The 20370-nt window shown below is 51.8% G+C and overlaps 3 protein-coding genes across 6 annotated transcripts in view; 2 read left to right on the plus strand and 1 right to left on the minus strand.

Moving 5' to 3' along the window:
* The first annotated feature begins 157 nt into the window (after positions 1–157).
* CCER2 (coiled-coil glutamate-rich protein 2) lies at positions 158–2460 on the plus strand. Its single transcript, XM_008573925.1, has 5 exons — positions 158–279; positions 507–544; positions 710–797; positions 1183–1694; positions 2358–2460. The coding sequence occupies exons 1-5, from the start codon at positions 213–215 to the stop codon at positions 2445–2447; spliced, it is 795 nt and encodes a 264-aa protein (XP_008572147.1). The 5' UTR covers positions 158–212; the 3' UTR covers positions 2448–2460.
* Positions 2461–2915: 455 nt separating this feature from the next.
* NFKBIB (nuclear factor of kappa light polypeptide gene enhancer in B-cells inhibitor, beta) lies at positions 2916–11110 on the minus strand. The gene is made up of 6 exons (XM_008573927.1): positions 10871–11110; positions 7503–7608; positions 7088–7421; positions 6051–6139; positions 5693–5965; positions 2916–3077 (listed from the first exon to the last, which is right to left on the minus strand). The coding sequence occupies exons 1-6, from the start codon at positions 11047–11049 to the stop codon at positions 2976–2978; spliced, it is 1083 nt and encodes a 360-aa protein (XP_008572149.1). The 5' UTR covers positions 11050–11110; the 3' UTR covers positions 2916–2975.
* Positions 11111–11401: 291 nt separating this feature from the next.
* The window catches only part of SIRT2 (sirtuin 2), a 20565-nt gene continuing 11596 nt past the window's right edge, over positions 11402–20370 (plus strand). Inside the window, exons 1-8 of one of the 4 annotated variants that reach the window (XM_008573929.1) lie at positions 11402–11516; positions 12311–12357; positions 15662–15710; positions 16001–16114; positions 18730–18771; positions 18927–19033; positions 19137–19193; positions 19777–19845. In XM_008573929.1, the coding sequence (XP_008572151.1) occupies positions 11501–11516; positions 12311–12357; positions 15662–15710; positions 16001–16114; positions 18730–18771; positions 18927–19033; positions 19137–19193; positions 19777–19845 (501 nt within the window). In that variant the 5' untranslated portion in view covers positions 11402–11500. Of the gene's footprint in view, positions 11517–11607; positions 11948–12310; positions 12358–15408; positions 15458–15661; positions 15711–16000; positions 16115–18729; positions 18772–18926; positions 19034–19136; positions 19194–19776; positions 19846–20370 lie in introns of those variants that run through there. The other 3 variants (XM_008573930.1, XM_008573928.1, XM_008573931.1) reach the window with 3 other exon arrangements.

The following is a 20370-nucleotide window of genomic DNA, read 5'->3' on the forward strand; positions in this document are numbered from 1 at the left end:
GGGGGGGGGGGGGGGGGCGGTCCCGCCCCCCCCCCCCCTGGGGGGCGGAGGTGGGGGTTGGAGGGGGGGGCCGCCCCGCAGCTGTCGCCCCGCCGGGCCGGGAGGGGGCGGCGGTGACGTCACTTCCTCCCCGGCGGGGCCACAGTGCAGGTTATAAGGGGCGGCCGCCCCGGCCCGCACCACGCCGAGGACCCTGGTCCGGACGCCCCACCATGCCGCGCCGAGGGCCCGCCTCGGTGTTGCTGCTGCCGCTGCTGCTGCCGCTGCTGCTGGGGGCGGGTGAGTGACGAATTTCCAGGGACCTCGGGGGCCAGCCCAGAGGACAGAGTGACCGGGGAGGGGCGGTGCACCCAGCGGGGTCAGACTAGAGACTTCATGGGCCGAGCTTCCAGGTGGGGACGGTGCACCCAGCAGGTGCGCTGGAGACGGGACGCCCGTGGAGCTGGGATCAGTACCGGGGACAGAGCCCGGGGTCCCAGCCCAGCGCCCGTCTCCTTTCTCCACAGCCACAGCTGCTCCCCTGGTACCAAGACCCTCCAAGGAGGTGAGGAGTGTTACCCCTTGCCCCACCTCAGCTCGCTGGGGCCCTGTCCTCCCTGCCCAGCCTCCTTCTTGGTCCCCATCTCCCCTCTAACCCTCTAAGCCTTCTCATTACCCACAACCCCCCTGCCCTCAAACTCCCCTCTGATCCTTCACCCCCACCCTCCAGCTGACCCGCTGTCTGGCAGAGATGGTCACAGAGGTGCTGACGCTGGGCCAGGCCCAGAGAGGACCCTGCACGGCTCTCCTCCACAAAGGTAAGGAGGACCCAGGCTCCAGTTCTTCTCTGGAGCCCCATACCACCCCACCCCGATTCTGCCCAGGATGCTCCCCATGCCCTTCTGCCCAGGGCTGCCTGGAGGAAGGGGTGTCCTCTTTTCATTTCCAGAGTCGTCTGGCCTGAGCTAGTGTGGCACTCACTGCGCAGCGTCCCACCTGACAGATCCTGGCCACCAGCTCCACCCTTGGGGCTCTCTGCAGAGGGCTGGGATGGGGGCAGAGAACATTCCCTCAGCACCTGACCCTTCTCTCCCACTTCTGGGCAGACTCCCTGAGGCTCCAGGGGGTCCCAGGGCCCAGAACTTCTCCAGGTCTCAGCTTCCCAATTTGATGCACAGAGAGCATCCTGTTTCTTTCTGCCAGAGATGTGTGAGACAGAGCCCTATGGCTGTGTGTCCACCTTGGAGAAAGGCCCGCTGGTTGGGGATTTCAAGAAGCGGGAGGCTGGGAAGACAAGGTCCAGCCAGGAGGTGAGGGACGAGGAAGAGGAGGAGGCAGCAGAGAGGACCCACGAGTCTGAGGTCCGGGAACAGGCCATCCACGAGCAGCTCCGCAGTCGGCTCCACCAGGAACAGGCCAAGGAGGAAGAGGAGGAGGAAAAGAAGAGGAGGCCCCTGGAGACCTTCGGGGACCTGTGGAAGTGGCGTCTGGAGGGTGCAGCGGGTCCCCAGAAGCGGGTGACAGAGAAGGCCAGTGACGAGGAGACAGCCCAGTTTGAGGCAGAGGAAAAGGGTGTGCAGGTGCTGGGCGGGGGCCACAGCCTGTGGCAGGGCGCTGAGAGGGGTGGAGGAGAGAGGCAGGAGGACTCGCCACACCACCACCACCAGCTGGCAGCTGAGCCCAAGCAGGAGAAGGAAGAGGCTTCAGAGGGGGAGGTGAGCAGAGGAGGGGGCGCTCCAAGGCAGTGGGGAGGAGGGTTGACCAAACGGTCTGTGGAGATACTGCCAAGCAGTTAGCAGTGTTGGGCCATACACAGCAAGACCAACCCCACAAATGGGCCATAGTCACCAAGACTGACACCAGGACTAGGTAGCAACATCCAAGCAAGGTGGCTTCCCCACTGACATTACAGTAACCAAGATGACCACCATTGTTACATAGAAGCTCCAAGTAAGCTACCACTGCTAGTCCCTAACAAGTAAGTTGGCCACCATGAAGTGTCTGCTGTGTCCGGCACACTAGGCTATAGACAGACACCTTTGCTGCATGGAAAGTAAGACGTCACTATGATTGGTGGCAGTAATGAAAGTGGCCATCACTTCACAAATGGGTCATCCAAGTTGGGCACCTTTGCTTGTCCCGTGTCTACTGCCATTGGCTATAGCAGTCAACATGGACCTCCCTACTGATCACGTTGGCCAACATAACTCTTCCAGAGTTGTGACAACCAATATGGTCATCATTGCAGTCCATGATGACTAGGATGACCACTGCTGGCTGCCACTGTGAGCACTGACATGGCCTGCACTCATGGGTGACCACTGAGGTAGCCAGCCTCTGAAGGTGGGTACCGACCACCCTATTTCTAATCCCACCAGGAACATGAGGTGGAGCAGCTGGAGCACATGAGAGATGAACTGAAGAAGGCCACGGAGATGCTGGGGGAGGCACTCAGGAGGGAGGGCTGACTCCCACCTCATGCCCTCCTTCTTCCCCACACCTTACGGCTTAGGACTGTTGACCCCAAAGCCTCCACCTCACCTGGCACCCCACCGCACCCCCCAACCTGGCAGGGGGGAGGCACTCAGGAGGGAGGGCTGACTCCCACCTCATGCCCTCCTTCTTCCCCACACCTTACAGCTTAGGACTGTTGACCCCAAAGCCTCCACCTCACCTGGCACCCCACCGCACCCCCCAACCTGGCAGGGGTGGGGAGAAGGATGTGCCTTGGAACCAAGCCTGAGGGGACAAGTCTGAGCTGGATGGGGGCTGGGCTCAGACCTGATTCAGGAAACACGCTCCAGTACACACCTAGCCCACTCCAACCCTTTTGAGTGAATAAAGCACAAAGAAAACCACCAAGGCTTAGTGTGTAGCACTTGATTTCGGAGGGATGGGGGTCCAGGAATAAACTGGAGGACAGGCAAGGAATCTAGTCTCTGGTTGTCAGAACTGGGATTTTATTAAATTGGAAATTATATTAACAATTAAAAAAATCAGACGGGCTTGGGGTTGTCAGGAAGAGGTTTTGAGGCTGGGGTGGGAGGTAGCTGGTTTTGGCTCCGGCCACTGTGGACCACGATGTCATCATATTCATCCTGGGGGCAGAGGGGGCCAGGCAGAGGGGCTCAGGCGGCTGCCACCTTGCCCACTGGTCAAGTTCTTACACAACATCCTGAGAATTGGTTCTGGCCATGAAATCTGAGTTCCCCTGCTCCTGGTTCCGCTTCCCTACTCCTAGCTCGAAAAGGTCATTCTCAGGATCTTTTCTCCCACGGCCTGCATTCTCCGCTGCTACCCTTGAGTTCCGGCCCTGCTGCTCCTCCAGTATTTCAGCAACTTGAGGTCTCTCTCCTCCACCCCTTCCCTCTGCCTTTACCCAAATTCCTCATCCCCCACCATTCAACTCCGTTCCCTGTTCGAGGTAGTATCTGTTGCCTATGTTCACCAACTAACCTCTCCTCACCGCTGGCTGAGCCCATTCCCCCCCACTGCCGGTGTTCAGATCGCTGCTGCCCAAGGTCATCTTCCCACAGCCTGAGTTCTCCAAATCTTGCTCCCTAAAATCACTCCCTACACTGTCACCCCAAATTACCTGTGTTCGCTGATCACTACAACCAAGGTCTCTTGTCCACCTCTGCCTGAGTTCTACCTCTTCCATTGCCTTAATTTTTCGACCACCACTGCCCGAGTTCGCCCCGCCACCCCTAGCCAAGTCTCTCCTGAGTGTTGCCCCATGTCACTTGCACCGCTGCCTGGGCTCTTTAATTGCGGCAGCCCAAGGTTGGTCTCAATGCACTGCTTAATGATCTTCTCCCCTTTCCCACCTGCCGGTTTACCCTGACCCCCCAGCTGGGCTGTCCCATCTTTCCTCCTGACTCACGCCCTCATCCCCGCTGTNCCGGTACGGGGGCGACACTGAGGGTTGCGATCCATTGCCGGACACAGAAAAAGACAAAAGAAAAAAAAAAAAATCAGACAAAATACAGTTTTGTTTTTGGCAGCTGGCCAGTAACGGATCAAAACCTGGACCATGGTGTTAATAGCACCAGGCTCTGACCAACTGAGCTAACCAGCCAGCCTGAAAATACAGTATTTGAAGCAACAGTTTTGAAGATACTGGATGTCATGCAATGAATGACAATGATCCCTGAGAGACAGGAAACATGAGGTAAGCCCCAAAATTGATTGTCACAGCTTATTTTATTGAGAGAGTTTCCAAGCCACAGCACAAAAAGGGGAAACCCAGGCAGAGCCCAGCAGGGCTGTGTGAGGTGAGGAGATGGAGCTAAGAGTTTGGGAAGACCAAGGCAGCTAGAGTCATAGGACAGAGTACCAAAGAGGAGAGAGCTGCACAAGGAGGGAGCCCTGAAGATCTGCAGAGGATTCCATCAAGTATTTAGGAGGACGCTGAGCACATGCGAGCTGAGTCGGGGGGTGGGAGATGGAAAACCATCCAAAAGGATTATAGAAAAGTTCCTATCACTCACACAGGGCCAGGAATAGCGCCTATTCCCACCGCTAGACTAGAAAAACTCATAATTCACAGTTCATTAAGTAGAATATTCTATAGAGCCTTGCCTCAGTAGTGGGGAATAATTAGCCCTAGATGGAGCACTGCTCGGCACCCATCTAACAAATCATAAAAGCAAAACTCAAAAGGATCAAACTACTTCCAAGTAATTTAACTGCATCCCAGAACAATACTCAAGAATATTTATAGGAATACAAAACTATCCAGCCTAACAAGATAAAATTCACAATGTCTGGCGTCTAACCAAAGATGATCAGGCATACAAAGAAGCAGTAAAACACAATCCAAAATGAGAATCATCAATCAATTGAAGCTGACCCAGAAATGACATAGATGTTAGAATTAGCAAAGAAGAACATTAAAACAGTTCATTATAACTGTATTCCATTCCATTCGTTCAAAAAGTTAAGTAGAGACACAGATGAGAAAAGAAAAAGGCTCAAATGGAACTCCTAGAGATAAAAACTACAGTATCTGAAATGAAAAATACCCTGGATAGGATTAACAACAAATTACACATTGCAGAAGAAAAGATTAATGAGCTCGAAGACATGATGATTCAGAATGAAATACAGAGGAAAAATAAAAATTTTTTTTAAAAAAAGAAAAGAGCATCAGTGAGCTGTGGGATGACTTTGAGAAGCCTAATATATGTGTAACTGAGGTCCATACAGGAAGGAAGGGACAGGGAAAAAAAACATAAGAAAAAATGGCTGGAAGATTTTCCAAATTTGATGTAAACTATAAACCCTCATATCCCAAAAGCTCAACAAATCCCAAAACAGGAAATATGAAGAAAACTACCAAGTTCATCAGAAATAAATTTCTCAAAACCAGTGATAAAGACAAAAATTTTAAAAGCAGTCAAAGACAAGGACACCATAAGTACACAGGAATAAAAATAAGGAAGACAGCAGATTTCACGTAGGNCCTCTGCCTGAGTTCTACCTCTTCCATTGCCTTAATTTTTCGACCACCACTGCCCGAGTTCTCCCCGCCACCCCTAGCCAAGTCTCCCCTGAGTGTTGCCCCATGTCACTTGCACCGCTGCCTGGGCTCTTTAATTGCAGCAGCCCAAGGTTGGTCTCAATGCACTGCTTAATGGTCTTCTCCCCTTTCCCACCTGCCGGTTTACCCTGACCCCCCAGCTGGGCTGTCCCATCTTTCCTCCTGACTCACGCCCTCATCCCCGCTGTCGCTGTTGCTGTCGCTGTCGCTACTGCTGCTGCAGGGGTCAAACTTGTCATCTTCATCCTCAGGCTCGGGGGCTCCATGTGCACGGAGGAGGCGTGCAAGAATGTGGTTGGGCCGGAGCATGGCACTGCCCAGTGGGGTGCGGCCACCATACATGCGGGCAGCAGGGTCTGCACCTGCCCTTAGGAGAAGCTCCAGCACATCGGCTGCTTGGGCCTCCACTGCCAAGTGCAGGGGGCTCCGGCCACACGTGGGCTCCTGTGAGGTGCAGCAGAGAGATCAGAAGGCCTGAAGAGGGGACATTACCCCACCCCCACCAAACCTTCCCCCTAGGGCAGCTCACCGGTTTGTTGAGGTCAGCTCCAGCTTCCCGGAGCAGCCGGACCATCTCCACATCTTTGTGGATGATGGCCACATGGAGTGGGGTGTGGCCTGGGGACAGAGTGACTGGTGTCAGATGATGGGGTGAGGGGCCTGTGCCCCTGGTGTCATGATCCTAGGGGAGAGCCATGTGGCCTGAGGGTGACCAGGTTTGGGGTCTGGCTCCTGAATTCCTGGGTATGTAAAAGAGGCACCTGGATCCCAAATACCTAAGTCTCAAGTGGTCTCAGTTTGCTGGCAGGGTCCAATGCCTGGGTTGTGGGATGACTGGGGCCTATAGGTAAAGAGCCTGGGGTCTTTGGACGGGAGGCCTGAGTTTTGGGGCCAGGAGACCTGAGTTCCTGGTCTTATTTCACAAAGGACCTTGGTCCTGAGTAGCTGAAGGGCCTGTGACCTGGGGGTTAGGGGGGTGGGCCCTGAACACTGGGTCCTAGATGATCTCAGTCCATTTGTGGAGGGGTCGGGTCCCAGGTAGTTGAGCTTATGGGTGGAAGAGCTGAGACTCAGATGCCAGGGCCGTGGATAGATGGGTCCTTTTTCCCATGAGGCCTGGCTGAGGAGAGCTATCCTTCCACCCTGCTGCCCATTACTGGGAACCTGGGATGCCAGAGTTTCACAGAGGGCCTGGGGTTTGATTTCCCTAGTCTTGGGTGAGCAGGGTCCTGTGGTTTGTAGGTGAGGGTAGGGATATTGGGATTGCTCCTTGTAGGTGGGCCCAATACCAGCCTGGGCCCAACAATTGGATCCTGGCAGCTCTGCATCTACTGGTGACAGGCCTGGGTCCCAAGTGGTCTGGGGCCTCCAGGTGGGGGTCCTGGATCCCACATGTCCAATTCTCAGTAATCTGGGGCCTGCGTGGAGGTCCTTGGTCCTGCTACCCAGGTCCCTGAAGCCTACATATGATCTCCCAAGGGTCTGGGCCTTGCGTCAGAGCCCAGAGCAGGGTGCTCCCGACTTGCCTGGGAGCCTGAGTCCTCCCCAGAGACTAAGGGCCCTCACCCTCATAGTTTTCAGCCTCCAGCTGCAGCTTCCAGTCCTCCTCACTCTCTTCCTGTTCCTTCTCCAAGTCGGGTTCAGGGTACAAGGCAACAGGGGTGTGGTTGGTGTCAGGGGTGCAGTCAGGGCCGTGAGAGAGGTAGGCGTCGGGGGCTTCCCTAGGGCACCGAGGGCGGGGCTGGAGCAGCGCACGTGTGCAGGCATGTGCCCCCACGCGACAGGCCAGGTGCAGCGCCGTGTGGCCCCCACGTTCTGCCACGCACAACCTAGCGCCTGCTGCATACAACTTCTCCACCGTGGATGCCTCCCCCAGGATAGCTGCCAGGTGCAGGGCTGTCTGCAGGAGCAGAGGGCAGGAGTTAGGGGTTGCACTGAGAACCCTGGACCCTGAGTCCTATACTGTCCCCTAGTGGCTCACCTGGCCTAGGTCATTCTGCAGGTCCAGGTACTCAGTGCCAGCTGAAAAACCCAGGAGAAAATCCAGAAAGGGCTCGTGCTGATGAATCACCGCCAAGTGCAGTGCCCTGGGTGTATGGTAGCATTTATAACATACATATAAGTAAAGTATGACAACAACAGCATAAAGCCTAGAAGGGGACAAATGGGACTATACTATTCTGAGGTTCTTTCTGTTTGAGGTGGTATAATATCACTTGAAGGTAGACTGGGATAACTTACAGTTGTATACTATAAACTCTAATACAGGAGTCAGCACACATTTTCTGTAAAGGACTAGAGAACTATTTTAGGCTTTGAGAGTCATATGGTCTCTCTCTTACCGACCTATTCAACTCTATTGTTGTAGTGGAAAAGCAGCCGTTTAAAACATGTAAATGAAGGAGCATGTCTGTATTCCTATACAGCTTTATTTATGGAGCCTAAAATTTGAATTTCATATAATTTTCACTTGCCATGTAATATTATCCTTCTTTTGATTTCTAAAAACCATTAAAAAAATATAATGACCATTCTTAGCTCACGATCATATAAAAGCTGGATTTGGGGCTGACTGGTTAGCTCAGTTGGTTAGATCACCTTGTTAGAACACCAATGTCAAGGGTTTGGATCCCCTTACCAGCCAGGTGCCAAAAACCAAAACAAAACAAAACAAAAAACACAAAAGCTGGATTTTTGTCTGGAGGCCATAGTTTGCCAATCTCTGCCTTAAAGCAAACACTACAATAACAAAATAGTTACAGCTAATAAACCTATGAAAGAAATAAAATGAAATAACAAAAACTACACTTCCAAAAGAAGGCAGAAAAAGAGGGAAAAGAAAATAAAGACAGATAAGTAGAATATATATAATAGCAAGATGATAAACTCAAACATAACCGTATCAGTAAATTAAATGTAAACGATACAAACACTCTAGTTAAAAGGCAGAGATTGCCAGATTAAATAAAAAAGAAAAATCTAGAGTTGGCACATTAGCTCATTGGTTAGAGCATGGTGCTGATAACACCAAGGTCCAGGGTTCAATCCCTGTACCAGCCAATGGCCAAAAAAAAAAAAAATTGGAAAAAAAGCAAAATCCAACTATATGCTTCCTATAAAAAACACCTTTTAAATATAAATATTAAAAAATAGGTTAAAAATAAAAGGGCAGAAGAAGAGATAACATGCTAACACCTGTTAAAAGAAGGCTGGAGTGAATATTTTAATATCAGACAAAGCAGATTTCAAGCAAAAAATATTACTGGGGATAAAGAAGGTAATTTCATAATGATAAAGAGGTAAATTAATCAGGAATAACAATATGTAACAATCCTTATGATTAGTGCCTTTAATAAAAAAGCTCCTGGCCGCCCGGTGGCGCACTGCTACAGTGCGCCGTTTGGGAGCACGGTGGCGCTCCCGCCGAGGTTTCGGATCCCACGTACAGACCGGCCGCTCACTGGCTGAGCGAGGTGCGGGAGCAACACCGAGGGTTGCGATCCCGTTGCCGGTCCTGGTCCGGTACGGGCGCGACACTGAGGGTTACAATCCATTGCCGGTCACGAAAAAAGACAAAAAGGAAATAAATAAATAAATAAAAGAGCTTCAAAGTACATGAAGCAAAACCTAGTAGAACTACAAGGAGAAATAGTCATATCCACAATTATAGTTGGAGATTTCAATATCCATCCTCAACAACTGATTGAACAAGTAAGCAGAAAATTATCAGCAAGGACATAGTAGACCTGAACACCACTATAAACCAACACGACTACTACATAACATTTAAAGAACACTACATTCAAAAACAGCAGAATATATATTCTTTTTAAGTGCACACACGATATTCTGGGCCACATTCTGGGCCATAAAACAAGTCTCAAAAAATTTAAAAGGGGCCGGCCCGTGGCTCACTCGGGAGAGTGCGGTGCTGATGACACCAAGGCCCCGGGTTCAGATCCCACATAGGGATGGCCAGTTCGCTCACTGGCTGAGCGTGGTGCTGACAACACCAAGTCAAGGGTTAAGATCCCCTTACCGGTCATCTTTAAAAAAAAAAAAAAAAAAAAAAAATTTAAAAGAATGCAAGTCATACAAAGTACAGTATGTTCTCTGCCCACAATGGGATTAAATTAAAAATCAGCATCAGAAAGATATGAAAATTAAAACACAACGTATCAGAGTTTGTGAGATATCACTAGAGCAGTACTCAGAGGAAATTTATAGCACTCAACACCTTTATTAGAAGAGAAAAGAAAGGTCTCAAATCAGTGACCTCAGCTTCCACCTTAAGAAACTATAGAAAGAACCAAATTAAACCCAAAGCAAGCAGAAAAACATGAAATAATAAAAGTCAGAACAGAGACCAATGAAATAGAAAGCAAAAAAAAAATTAAGAGAAAACTAATGAAACCAAAGCTGGTTTTTTGAGAAGATCAAAGTTTACTGAGTGCCTCCTATGGGTCAGGCACTGTTTGAGTCACTAGAGATACACAACAGACAAAAAACCCAGGTACTGTCCCTTCTCTGGGCCTTTACAACTGCGGTTCCTTCTGCCTGGAACACTCTTCTCCTCACCTCATTTTCCTGCTTTATTTTTCTCCAAAGCACCTACTACCTCCTGACTGACTTTCTTTCCTTTTCTTTTTCTCACTCTTCTCCTCTCTCCCCCCTTTTATTTTCTGTCTTTGTTTCTTCCTGTCTTTTCTTTCTTTCTTCCTTCCTTGCTGTCAATCTATTTAGCCCCATTAAAATGTACGCTCCACAAGGGCATAAGTTTTTGTCTGTTTTCTTCATTGCTTGGTCACTAGCACTTAAAACAGGGCCTGAAACGTGGTAGTGCGAGAGAAATATTTAACAGATGAATCCCTGCTCTCACTGAGCTTACGTTCTCTCTTTGAATTTAAGATTTTAAGATCGGTGCTCAGAAGACAGGATCTTAGAGTTAGGGACCAAGTATTAATTTCGAAAATCACTCATAAATCAGGAACTAAGGATCAAAGATTATATTTGGAGGTTAGAGGTCAGGAGGAGCTGGAGCCAGAGCTCTAACAAAGGTCTCTGGATTGGGGTCATGAAGGTTAAACTGGGTTTTGAGATCAGTGGGTAGGATATGGATTCCAGGAGCTGAAAATCAGAGTTCAAGAAAGGAAGGTCAGAAACTATTGGGTTAGGATCAAAGCTGAATAGGAGACTGGTTTTGCTAAAAGTTATGACTCGGGGGTTATAGGTCAGGAAGTCCAGCACTGGAAATCAGATTTAGGAGTAGGAATCTTCAGGGACCAAAGACTAACGGGGAATCAGACGCCAGATCCCAGGGCTCAGTTTGGTAGCCTAAGGTTCACTCACGTGTCCCCATCCTCAGTGACGTAGCCGAAGACGAGGGGCGCCCACGACAGCCCCGGACCCAACTCTGCGCCCAGCGCCGGTCCTCCGGGGGCCGCTGCGTCCGGGCCTAGAGAGCCCAGGCCACTGTCGCACCATTCATCCGCGTCCGCTGCTTTCCCCAAGCACGCGACCCCGGCCATGGCCCCAGCCACCTCAGGGGCCCCCCACGGCCGCCCGCCTGTTGCTGGGCTCTGCCTGGAGCTCAGGCGCTTCCGCTCTCCGGGGAATTCCCCAGCACGCCCCCTGATTCATCCAGTCAGAATGAGGTAAATCGCTCAAGCCCCGCCTCCATACCGCACCGTGACCAATCAGAGTGTCCGCAGGGACTACCGCTCTCTAGCCGCTTCCACATTTTCCGTAGGCCCTTTACCAACGTGGCTGCCGACGCCAGGCCCTCTGGGACTCGTAGTGCGGTCCTCGCGTGTCTTCCTTACCTCAGAGGGGGCGCTCCGGGTGTTGCGCGAAGCTTGATGTGGCCGCGGTGGCTGACGGGAGTTGTAGTTCTCTGTCCTATCCCTGCCCCTCCTGTTTCCGGTACCGTCACGGGATAGAGCGGTCGGTGACAGCCCCGAGGGCCCCCGCCCCGCGCCCATGGCCGAGCCGGACCGTGAGTTGGGGGCCCCGGTTGGAGGATCGGGCGGCACCGGGGCCTGGCTGAGGGCTGCAGGCCCCGGGGCCCGAGGGTGGGCGCGGTGGGGCGGGAGACAGAAACTGCATGGGGGGAGTGGGATTCGGAGGGTCGTTGCTAAGTGATCCATATTGCTAGGGTGGTGGGTTTCTGTGTCTCAAGGTGTTAAGGGTCCGTTTACCATGTCCGTTTGCCAAGTTACCAATGATCGCTTGTTTTTCGCACCGTGGTCGCTGAGGACCCTGGTTGTTTAAGGATATAGGTTGCCGCGGTCCGGTTGCTAAGAGTACCTGGTTGTTCGAGGCAACTGTAGGATGCTAGGGAACTCTTGGTGTCCCCTATCTCTTCCCTCTAGTTCCTGTGTCTCTCCTCCACCGCGTCTCCTCTCCCAAACCCGCCTCCCAGCCGAGGTATCCCTTCTTCCCTCTTCCTTCCTTAAACTTCCCCGCGCACACACTCACAAACTACTATGTCCTTCCTAACTACTCCTGAGTCTTCCTTCATGTCTTGTGTCTCCTACTTTCCCCTCCGTCTCCTCTTAAACCTTCCCTCCCCAGCCTCTGCCCTTCACTAAGCACTTCTGCCAGCATTCGCCACTCTAATAAGATCTACTTTTCACCATCTGCTCCCTCCCTCCATTTTTACCACCACCCCCTGACCCCAGTGTAACTAGGTGGGTGGGTCTTCTTGCCCCCACCACCACTTTGAACCCCTACATTCCCCCTTAACCATTCCCCCCACTGTAACCACGTCTGCTCCCCCTCCTCCCCTAGCCTCTGACCCTCTGGAGACCCAGGCAGGGAAGGTGCAGGAGGCTCAGGTGAGATGGGGGAAAGGGTGGAGGGAAGGAGAGAGATGGATTTGTTCCCACATCCCACACTGGGGGGAGGTGGCAGAGGGGACACAGTTACCCCAGGGCCCTCTGCTCATTGCCCCAATCCCTCGCCCCACCTGATGCAATCTCCTGGGGAATGGTGGATTCTGCGGAGTGTCAAAGAAGAGTATGCAGCCTCAACCCCAGGCCTGCCCTCCTAAACTTTCCTCTTTCCTTGCCACTATCCCCCCCCCGCCCCCCCCAGCAATCCCTTCTATACCAAATTTGTGCTGGGCCTGGAAGAGACAGGTATCCAGTTTGGTTCCTGAACTCACAGATCTCACGAACAAGTGACGAGAAAATGGCCCTACAGGATCGTTACGAAAGTAGCTCAGGGTACTGTAGGAGCCCAGAATAAACTATTTGGGTCAAAGAAGATTCCAGCCAGGCTCTTCCCTAAAGTAATACACAGGCTGGTCTAGGAGTCAGACTGAGATATTGACACAGCGTAATAAGTGAAGAGTGACTTAGAATTTTCTTAGACAAAGTGAGAAATGGTGTTCCATGCAGAGTGTATGGCTTGTGCAAAGTCCCTGGGGCATGAAAGAGCATGATGTGTTTAGAAGTTGGGTAGCTGGGGGTGGTCAGCTAATTATACTCATGGTTAGCATTTATTGACTAGTTACTCCAGCCAGGCACTCTGCTTAGTGCATCATCCTAGTGCATCATCTCATTTCATCTTCCAGCATCCAAATGGTCATTTCACAGAGGAGGAATTTGAGGCAGTGGTCTTTTTTCTTTTTTTTCCTTTTTGTCTTTTTTCGTGACCGGCAACGGGATCGCAACCCTCGGTGTTGCGCCCGCACCTCGCTCAGCCAGTGAGCGGCCAGTCTGTATGTGGGATCCGAACCCTCGGCGGGAGCGCTGCCGCGCTCCCAAGCGGCACACTGTAGCAGTGCGCCACTGGGCCGGCCCTGAGGCAGTGGTCTTAAGTAACTTGTCCCCTATCCCTCAGCTAAAGGAGCAGGGAAGGGAACACACTGCCTTCCAGACACTGCAAAGAGAGGTAGACAGGCCACCTCGCAGAAGCTTGAAGCCACCACCAGCACCTCCAGCTCCCCGTTAGGCTAAGTTTCCCCCACATGCTGGGCAGGTCCCTTGAGTCCTTCCATAGAGCCTCACTGTCCACAGTCTGAAAGAATGCCAGCCCACCCACACACGTGAGATGGCTTTTCAGATGCAGGGCAGTGCTGAAGCTGCGATTAAAATGCCTCACAAATGCACAGCAGAGCAATGCCAAGGGTATGAGAGCCTCCTGTGGCATCTCATTCGCCTGGCTCCCAAGGCACAACAATGTCAGAGGAAAAGGGTTAATGTTAAGAAGGGATCCTTAGTGCCAAAGAGAGACAGGAGGATGTAAATTGCAGCATTGTCCGTTATAGGGCAAAACTGGACACAGCCCAAATGCCTGTCAGTAGATGGGTTAAATGAACTATGGTTCATCCATACAATGCAATATTATGTAGCTGCTTAAAAGAATGAGGTGGGTCTAGAGTATATTGTTCTGTGGAAAAAGCAAGGTGCAGCATTGTACAATGATATGGCTTATTTCTATAAAAATAATGAGTTTTTATATGCACAGAAAAAGTCTGGAGTAGTTACCATTGAACAGTGAATCGTGGTTGTCTCCATAGGGGTGGGATTGGGAAATCACAAGTCAAGTGCCCCAGCTCGTGGGTAGTGTCTAATGGTCAAAGTTTTTGCAAGGTTTGTGCAGTCTTAAAAATCAATTAAAGAATTTTAGTATGTTTAGAAGGGAGGTTCTTATTCAAAAAGGCTTGGAACCAATGTAGTGAGTGCTCAGGGAAGTAAGGTTGTCTGAGAGGTTTTAAGGAGAGTGAGTTGGTCAGAACTGCGTTTTTGTGAGATCCATTACAGGGCCCAGCCCTGATCTAGCACGCAGCAGGCAGTCATTCAGTTGTAGATGGTTCTGGAGCTCCTGCCAGGTGCTAGACTCAGTTCTCCATGCTGGGCATTCAGTGGTGAACACAAAGTCCCTGCCCTGTGGAGCTGATATCATGGCAGACTCCACGAATGTTTGTGACTGAATGATGAGACTGGAGAAGCCAAAGAGAAGTACTACTTTGAAGTAGAGAGGAGTGGGCTGACCCAGACAGGCCATCACGTGGAGGGCAGTAAGGTAGATCAGAGGTGGAGACTGAGACCAGAAGCCTAGGGAGGAGGCTGGGGCAGGACCCCTGAGGAGAGAGGACAGGCTGGACCAGGTGGAGCCCTGAGGAGGGGAGAAGAGGTCAGTAGAGGGACTCTCAGGAGGATGAATGGGCATGCTGTGAGGCTGCAGGGCTGTGGCACGTGGGTGAGGGAGGGAGGCAGGGGCAGGAGGCATCTGGCAGACTGGGGGACAGTGAAACCACATTGAGATGAGGCCTGGGAGGAGGAGCAGGCTTGGGAGGGATGCTGAAGCCAGTTTGAGACATGGCGGGATTGAGGCGCCTGGGGGATCACCTAGGGCAAGGAGTCCAAGAGGACATGGGAACCCTGGATCTGGGGACAGAGAAGTGACATCATCAGTGACTAGGCTGAAGCCATTGATATGGATGAGTCAGGTAGCCCAAGGAAGGTGGAGAGAGAAAGCAGAGAGGGCCCAGGACAGAGTCCCAGAGACCTGCACTTTGGGAGCCAGGTCAAGGGGAGGAGTGATAAAGAAGCTGGAGGTAGTCAGAGAGGTGGACAGAGAGTGTCTGGGGCTTCATGCAGGGGGCAGACAGGGTCCTGCAGCGTGAACACCCGGGTCTTTCTGTTGGCATTATCCACAGGAGTGACTTTGTGAGCAGGGCTGCAGGGCCTCTGGGGAAGGCAACAGGCCCACACTACAGGGGATGGGGGTGCAAGGGGAGGATATGGGCACCACACTGGGCGTGCGGTCACAGCAGTAGCCAGTGCTCACTGGGCACCTCCCCACCACTGGGTGCTGCTCCAAGCACCTCACTTATGTTAACTCAGTTCATCGCCTTAACAGCCCTCTGAGCTCCATTTCCAAGACCAGGAGCACTGAGACTCAGAAAAGCCAAGTCACTCACACAAGGTCTGCTCCTCAGGAGTAGCAAGGCCAGGTTTCCAACCCAGGCAGCCTGTCCCACAGCCCTCATGTGGGTCCTGGCACTGGCCCTCCACCACCCCTCACCTTCTCAGGCCACTTCCCAGCCAGAGCCTTTTCCCCAAACCTGGTGTCACTCCCCCGTCCCTCTCTCTCCCTAATCCCCCGGCCACCCCACCCTACCCCTTCCAGGACTCAGATTCAGACGCTGAAGGAGGAGCAGCTGGTGGAGAGGCAGAGAGTGAGTATCTTCCTTGGAGGGAAAAGAGCAAGGTTCTGGAGGGGGAAATTTCAGGGCAGGGGTCTGGGTGATTCCCCCTCAATTCCACCAGGACTAACATTCAAAGTTTGTAGCAATGGATTCGGTGCTAGTGCCAGAGCAGGGTCCTGGAAGCCCCTGGCTGGACCAGGCATTGTGTCTTTAGCTGTGGGGAGGCCGGGGAATCCCAGGGCTGGGGCAAGGGCACTGGGGATGTCTATGCACCCTGGCTGAATACCCGTCTGGCTGCTGTTTCTCTTCTTTTTTGTCAGTGGACTTCCTGCGGAATTTCTTCTCCCAGACACTGGGCCTGGGCACCCAGAAGGAGCGTCTGCTGGATGAGCTAACCCTGGAAGGGGTGGCCCGCTACATGCAGAGTGAGCGCTGTAAGTCCCCTGCCTGGGCTAGGCTGCTCACCCGCCTTCCTGTCCCCAAGTGACTTCTTATCCCCAGCCACTTGAACCATTCATTCACACCTTTTGTTTACAAGTAGCAAGAAACCCAATTTGAACTGGCTTAAGCCAAAAAAGGAGTGTGTTGACTCTATAATTAAAATCCACCTTTAAGCATGGCTGGATCCAGTTGCTTTCATGTTGCTCTCAAAAATCTTAACTCTCTCTGGCACTGATTTTCTCTGTGTTGTGATAAAGGTAACTTCCAGCAACTCCAAACACAAATTCCACTAGCCTAGCAGCTCCCACTGAAAGAGAGCACCTTTCTGCCAGTGGTTCAAGCAAAACAGCAGAGATTGGCTCCAGTTGGCACAGGTTGAGTCACATGACTGCCCTGAACCAAGTGCTATGTCTCTGATTGGCCAGACCTGGGTCACATGGCCATTGCTGATTGCTGAGTGAATTACTGCCTCTGATTGGCTGGCCTGTTTCATACAATGAGGATGATAATATACTATGAAACTCGTGGGGTTACTGGGGGGCTACATAAGTCAATGTAGATGTCATTGCTTAGAGCAGGGCCTGGAACATAGCAAGAGCTGTGGAATTGTTTGCTGTGGTTATTATTACAGGGAGCTTGTTCCAGGTGCGGTGTATATGTGCCTATTTACTGGGTCACCATGAAATTTATATTTCTTTCCATGAGTTGAGGTCACCAAAGTCTGAGAAATCAGGCCCTCAGCAGTCCTTGACTGTAACAATCGACCCTTTGAGGGTCCTGAACAGCCTTTTGTCAAGGACATCTTCTCCAGTTTCCCCAGCCTCCAGCTGCTGCCGTCTGCCTCCTCAGGCAGCCAGGCCCGCTGCCCTGAGCCTCCCTGTGCTGGGGCAGGCTGAGCAGCAGTCTGCAGCCCTCTTCTGGCCTAGGACGGCCCCAAAGAAAACTCAGGCAGTGGCTACAAAGCATTTGTTCTTTCCGTCCTGCACCTGGGTTTTGGGGTAGTTGGCTTATGAGGGTGCCTGTGAGGCGATAATAACAATTAAGTGAGCCCTCACTCTGTGCCAGACACTGGGCTAAGCACTTCGCAAGCCGCCTCTTATTTGATCTTCACATTATATCTGTAAGGTCGTTATGGGAGTCATCTGAACAGAGGAGGAAACTGAGGCACAGAGAGGTGCCTTGGTGCAGGGCCAAATAGCTGGCAAGTGGCAGAGTTAGGATTTGATCCCAGGTCCCCTGAATCTGGAGTACACACTCCCCTCCACTCAACCGACCAGGCCTGGTTCCAAGGTCTGAAGGAATCCCAGGGATGAAGCCAAGGGCTGAGGCCGGGGCAGGCCTTGACCTCTGTTCACCCTTGCTGTCCTCCCTTGGACAGGACACCCCAAAGTCACCTGATTCACGGGCGTCATGCTTGTGTCTTTCCATCAGCTGACAGATGCCAGGGTACTACATGGCAGGGCTGCCCAATGGCCAGCAGCTGAGGCAGCAGCAGAGCTATCCTGCCCCGCCTGTGTGCTTGTGAAATGATTCAGCCTCCTACCCTATCTTCCCACCTTTTTGTATGAAACCTGGAAAAATGGGAGAGCAAAGTGCTTATAGGTATATGAATCAAGGGTCTCAAGAAGTTTAGTACAATGGACTCAAAGAATAATAGCAAACACTTTCAAGGGATCTTCAAAAAGTTCATGAGGTCAAGGGTTTAGATCCCCTTACTGGCCGGCCACCAGAAATAAATAAATAAGTAAAATTCATGGAAAGATTTGTATTATCTTTTAATTGTATTTTTTCACAAACTTTTGAAGTACCCTCATATGTAGTATTTGCTCAGTGCCAGGCACTGAACTAAGCTTTTGGTGAAGTAATTCATTCTCTCAGCAGCCCTGCGAGCACAGTCCTGTAATTATGCCCATTTCACAGAGGAGGAAGCTGAAGCTCAGAGTAATGATATGACCTGTCCAAGGCCACACAGCGGGGAGCAGGAGAGCCAGGACTGGAAGACCTTATCCACTCTACCATTCCTGGGTGTGGGCTGAGAGTGGCAAATCTTTGGTCTTCACCTAAAAATTACCAGGCTTCAGGTGGCTGATGTGTGTTTGATGATGGAAGAAAGTCATATGATGAAGGAATGTGTATAATATGGCAGAAAGGGATGATCACCCGAGATTGGGTGCGAAAGATGAGGTGTCACCAGGAACGTTTGTAATAACCTGTGCCTCTTCCCGGGGAGTGCCCCTTGCTACACTTCCCCCCGCAGCCTTCTCACCGAGATCTCATGCGTTTTTGTCTAGATCTAGTTAGGAGGAGAAACTTCTCAAGTGGCCTTTTCTCAAGTCTAAGTTGGTATAATTTCAAACAGTGGATTCTTTTTCCCCTTGCTGGCTCCTCTACAAGTCAACTGTATGACCTCTTCCCCTATCTGAGCCTCAATTTGCTCATCTGTAAAATGGGAATGTTAACACCATCCCCCTCAAGATGGTTGGGAGGGCCATCATGCATCTGAAGTGCTTGCCCCAGGGCCTGGCGTGGAGTAAACAGCACGATGGCTGGTGTTATTGTAGGGGCTGAGCACATCATATCAAATGATGTATACATTTCTCTCTTCCAGGTCGCAGGGTCATCTGTTTGGTGGGGGCTGGAATCTCCACATGTAAGTGCCCCCTCCCTGACTAACCGCCCTCTGGAGTGGGAAGCCCCTCTCAGGGGCTGGGGAGGTGCCCTGTCTGGGCCCTGGCCTGGGAGGGTCAGTGTGGTGTAGATGGGCCATCACCCCTGCTCAACTGCTCCCTGCCCCTCCTCCCCCAGCTGCGGGCATCCCCGACTTCCGCTCTCCATCCACGGGCCTCTATGCCAACCTGGAGAAGTACCATCTTCCCTATCCAGAGGCCATCTTCGAAATTGGCTACTTCAAGGTATGTCCTCCCTCAGGAAGGAATGTCTGGAATGAGGGCTCCAACCCTCATCTCACCTAGGGCATCAAGATGCCCAGCTGCCTTCTGGCTCTCTCTCCCACAGAAACATCCAGAACCCTTCTTCACCCTTGCCAAGGAACTCTATCCTGGGCAGTTTAAGGTGAGATCTTTTTTTTGCAGGGGGAGGGGAACAGGAAAGGTTGGGGGAGAGCAGGCATGGGAAGGCCCCCTCCGGAGCTCTTCAGACAAATATAGTCACTAAGTGCATGGGTTCTGGGCCCTTGTACCAATGAAAACAAAGCTAATAACAGTATCTGAAATGGGTTATTGTGGGGCATAAACGAGTTAATAACGCACTTAAGAGCCCAGACTCTGGAACCAGGCTGCCTGGGTGCAAGTCCCAGCTCTGCAACTTACCAACTGTGTGACTTTGGCAAGACAATCAACCTCCCTATACCTCAGTTTCCTCATCTGTGAAAGCGGGACAATGATGGTCTCTCCCTTACGAGGTCACTGTGGTGACTCTGGCGCCTAGAACAGTTCCGGGCACGTGGCAACTGCGTGCAGATGTTCTCTGTTATCATCAGCGTTATTATTGCTTCTCATCTGTGAAAGCGGGACAATGATGGTCTCTCCCTTACGAGGTCACTGTGGTGACTCTGGTGCCTGGAACAGTTCCGGGCACGTGGCAACTGCGTGCAGATGTTCTCTGTTATCATCAGCGTTATTATTGCTTCCTCCAGCCGACCACCTGCCACTACTTCATCCGCCTGCTGAAGGAGAAGGGGCTGCTCCTGCGCTGCTACACACAGGTAGGGGGACAGCGGGTCCTGGGGAAGAGGGCAGGCAGGCTTGGTGTGTCGTGGCACCTTTAGCGGGGGGCAGAGCCTCGTGCTTAAGAGCTCGGGCTGTGGTTCAAGCAGATACAGGGCCAGGGCTTGTTCTTCTGCTTCATTGCTGTGTGATTGCAGTGAGTCACTTCCTCTTGGCCTCAGTTTCCCCTTCTACATAACAGGGGCTGGAACAGCTTTGCCCCCGTCAGGTCTGTGGTGAGGTGGCAATGGACTCCTCTCAGGGCTATCCCATGTGTACTGTGAAAGGACCCCATATCTGAGGGGACACCTTTTGCACCATAGACAGCCCAGATTTCATATTTGTTATGGAGTTTTCCGGCAGATGACACCCAAATGACTTGATCTAACAAAATCAGTACACTATGCCAATTTTCCAACAGACAGACATGGTGTCTTTTTTTTTTTTAAAAAAAAGATGACCGGGGCTGGCCTGGTGGTGCACTGGAGAGTGCGCCGCTTGGGAGTGCGGTGGCGCTCCCGCCG

Source organism: Galeopterus variegatus, unplaced genomic scaffold (genome assembly GCF_000696425.1).
Source record: "Galeopterus variegatus unplaced genomic scaffold, G_variegatus-3.0.2 Scaffold973, whole genome shotgun sequence".
In the NCBI taxonomy this organism is placed as follows: Eukaryota; Metazoa; Chordata; class Mammalia; order Dermoptera; family Cynocephalidae; genus Galeopterus; species Galeopterus variegatus.

Excerpts from the sequence above, each read along its gene's own strand:
- NFKBIB (XM_008573927.1), bottom strand. The coding sequence starts at position 11,049 with ATGGCCGGGGTCGCGTGCTTGGGGAAAGCAGCGGACGCGGATGAATGG. Across the intron at positions 7,422-7,502 it reads TGCAGAATGACCTAGGCCAG|ACAGCCCTGCACCTGGCAGC; the intron begins GTGAGCCACTAG and ends CTGCTCCTGCAG. Across the intron at positions 5,966-6,050 it reads GAGCTGACCTCAACAAACCG|GAGCCCACGTGTGGCCGGAG; the intron begins GTGAGCTGCCCT and ends TGCACCTCACAG.
- CCER2 (XM_008573925.1), top strand. The coding sequence starts at position 213 with ATGCCGCGCCGAGGGCCCGCCTCGGTGTTGCTGCTGCCGCTGCTGCTG. Across the intron at positions 798-1,182 it reads CACGGCTCTCCTCCACAAAG|AGATGTGTGAGACAGAGCCC; the intron begins GTAAGGAGGACC and ends TCTTTCTGCCAG. Across the intron at positions 1,695-2,357 it reads AAGAGGCTTCAGAGGGGGAG|GAACATGAGGTGGAGCAGCT; the intron begins GTGAGCAGAGGA and ends TAATCCCACCAG.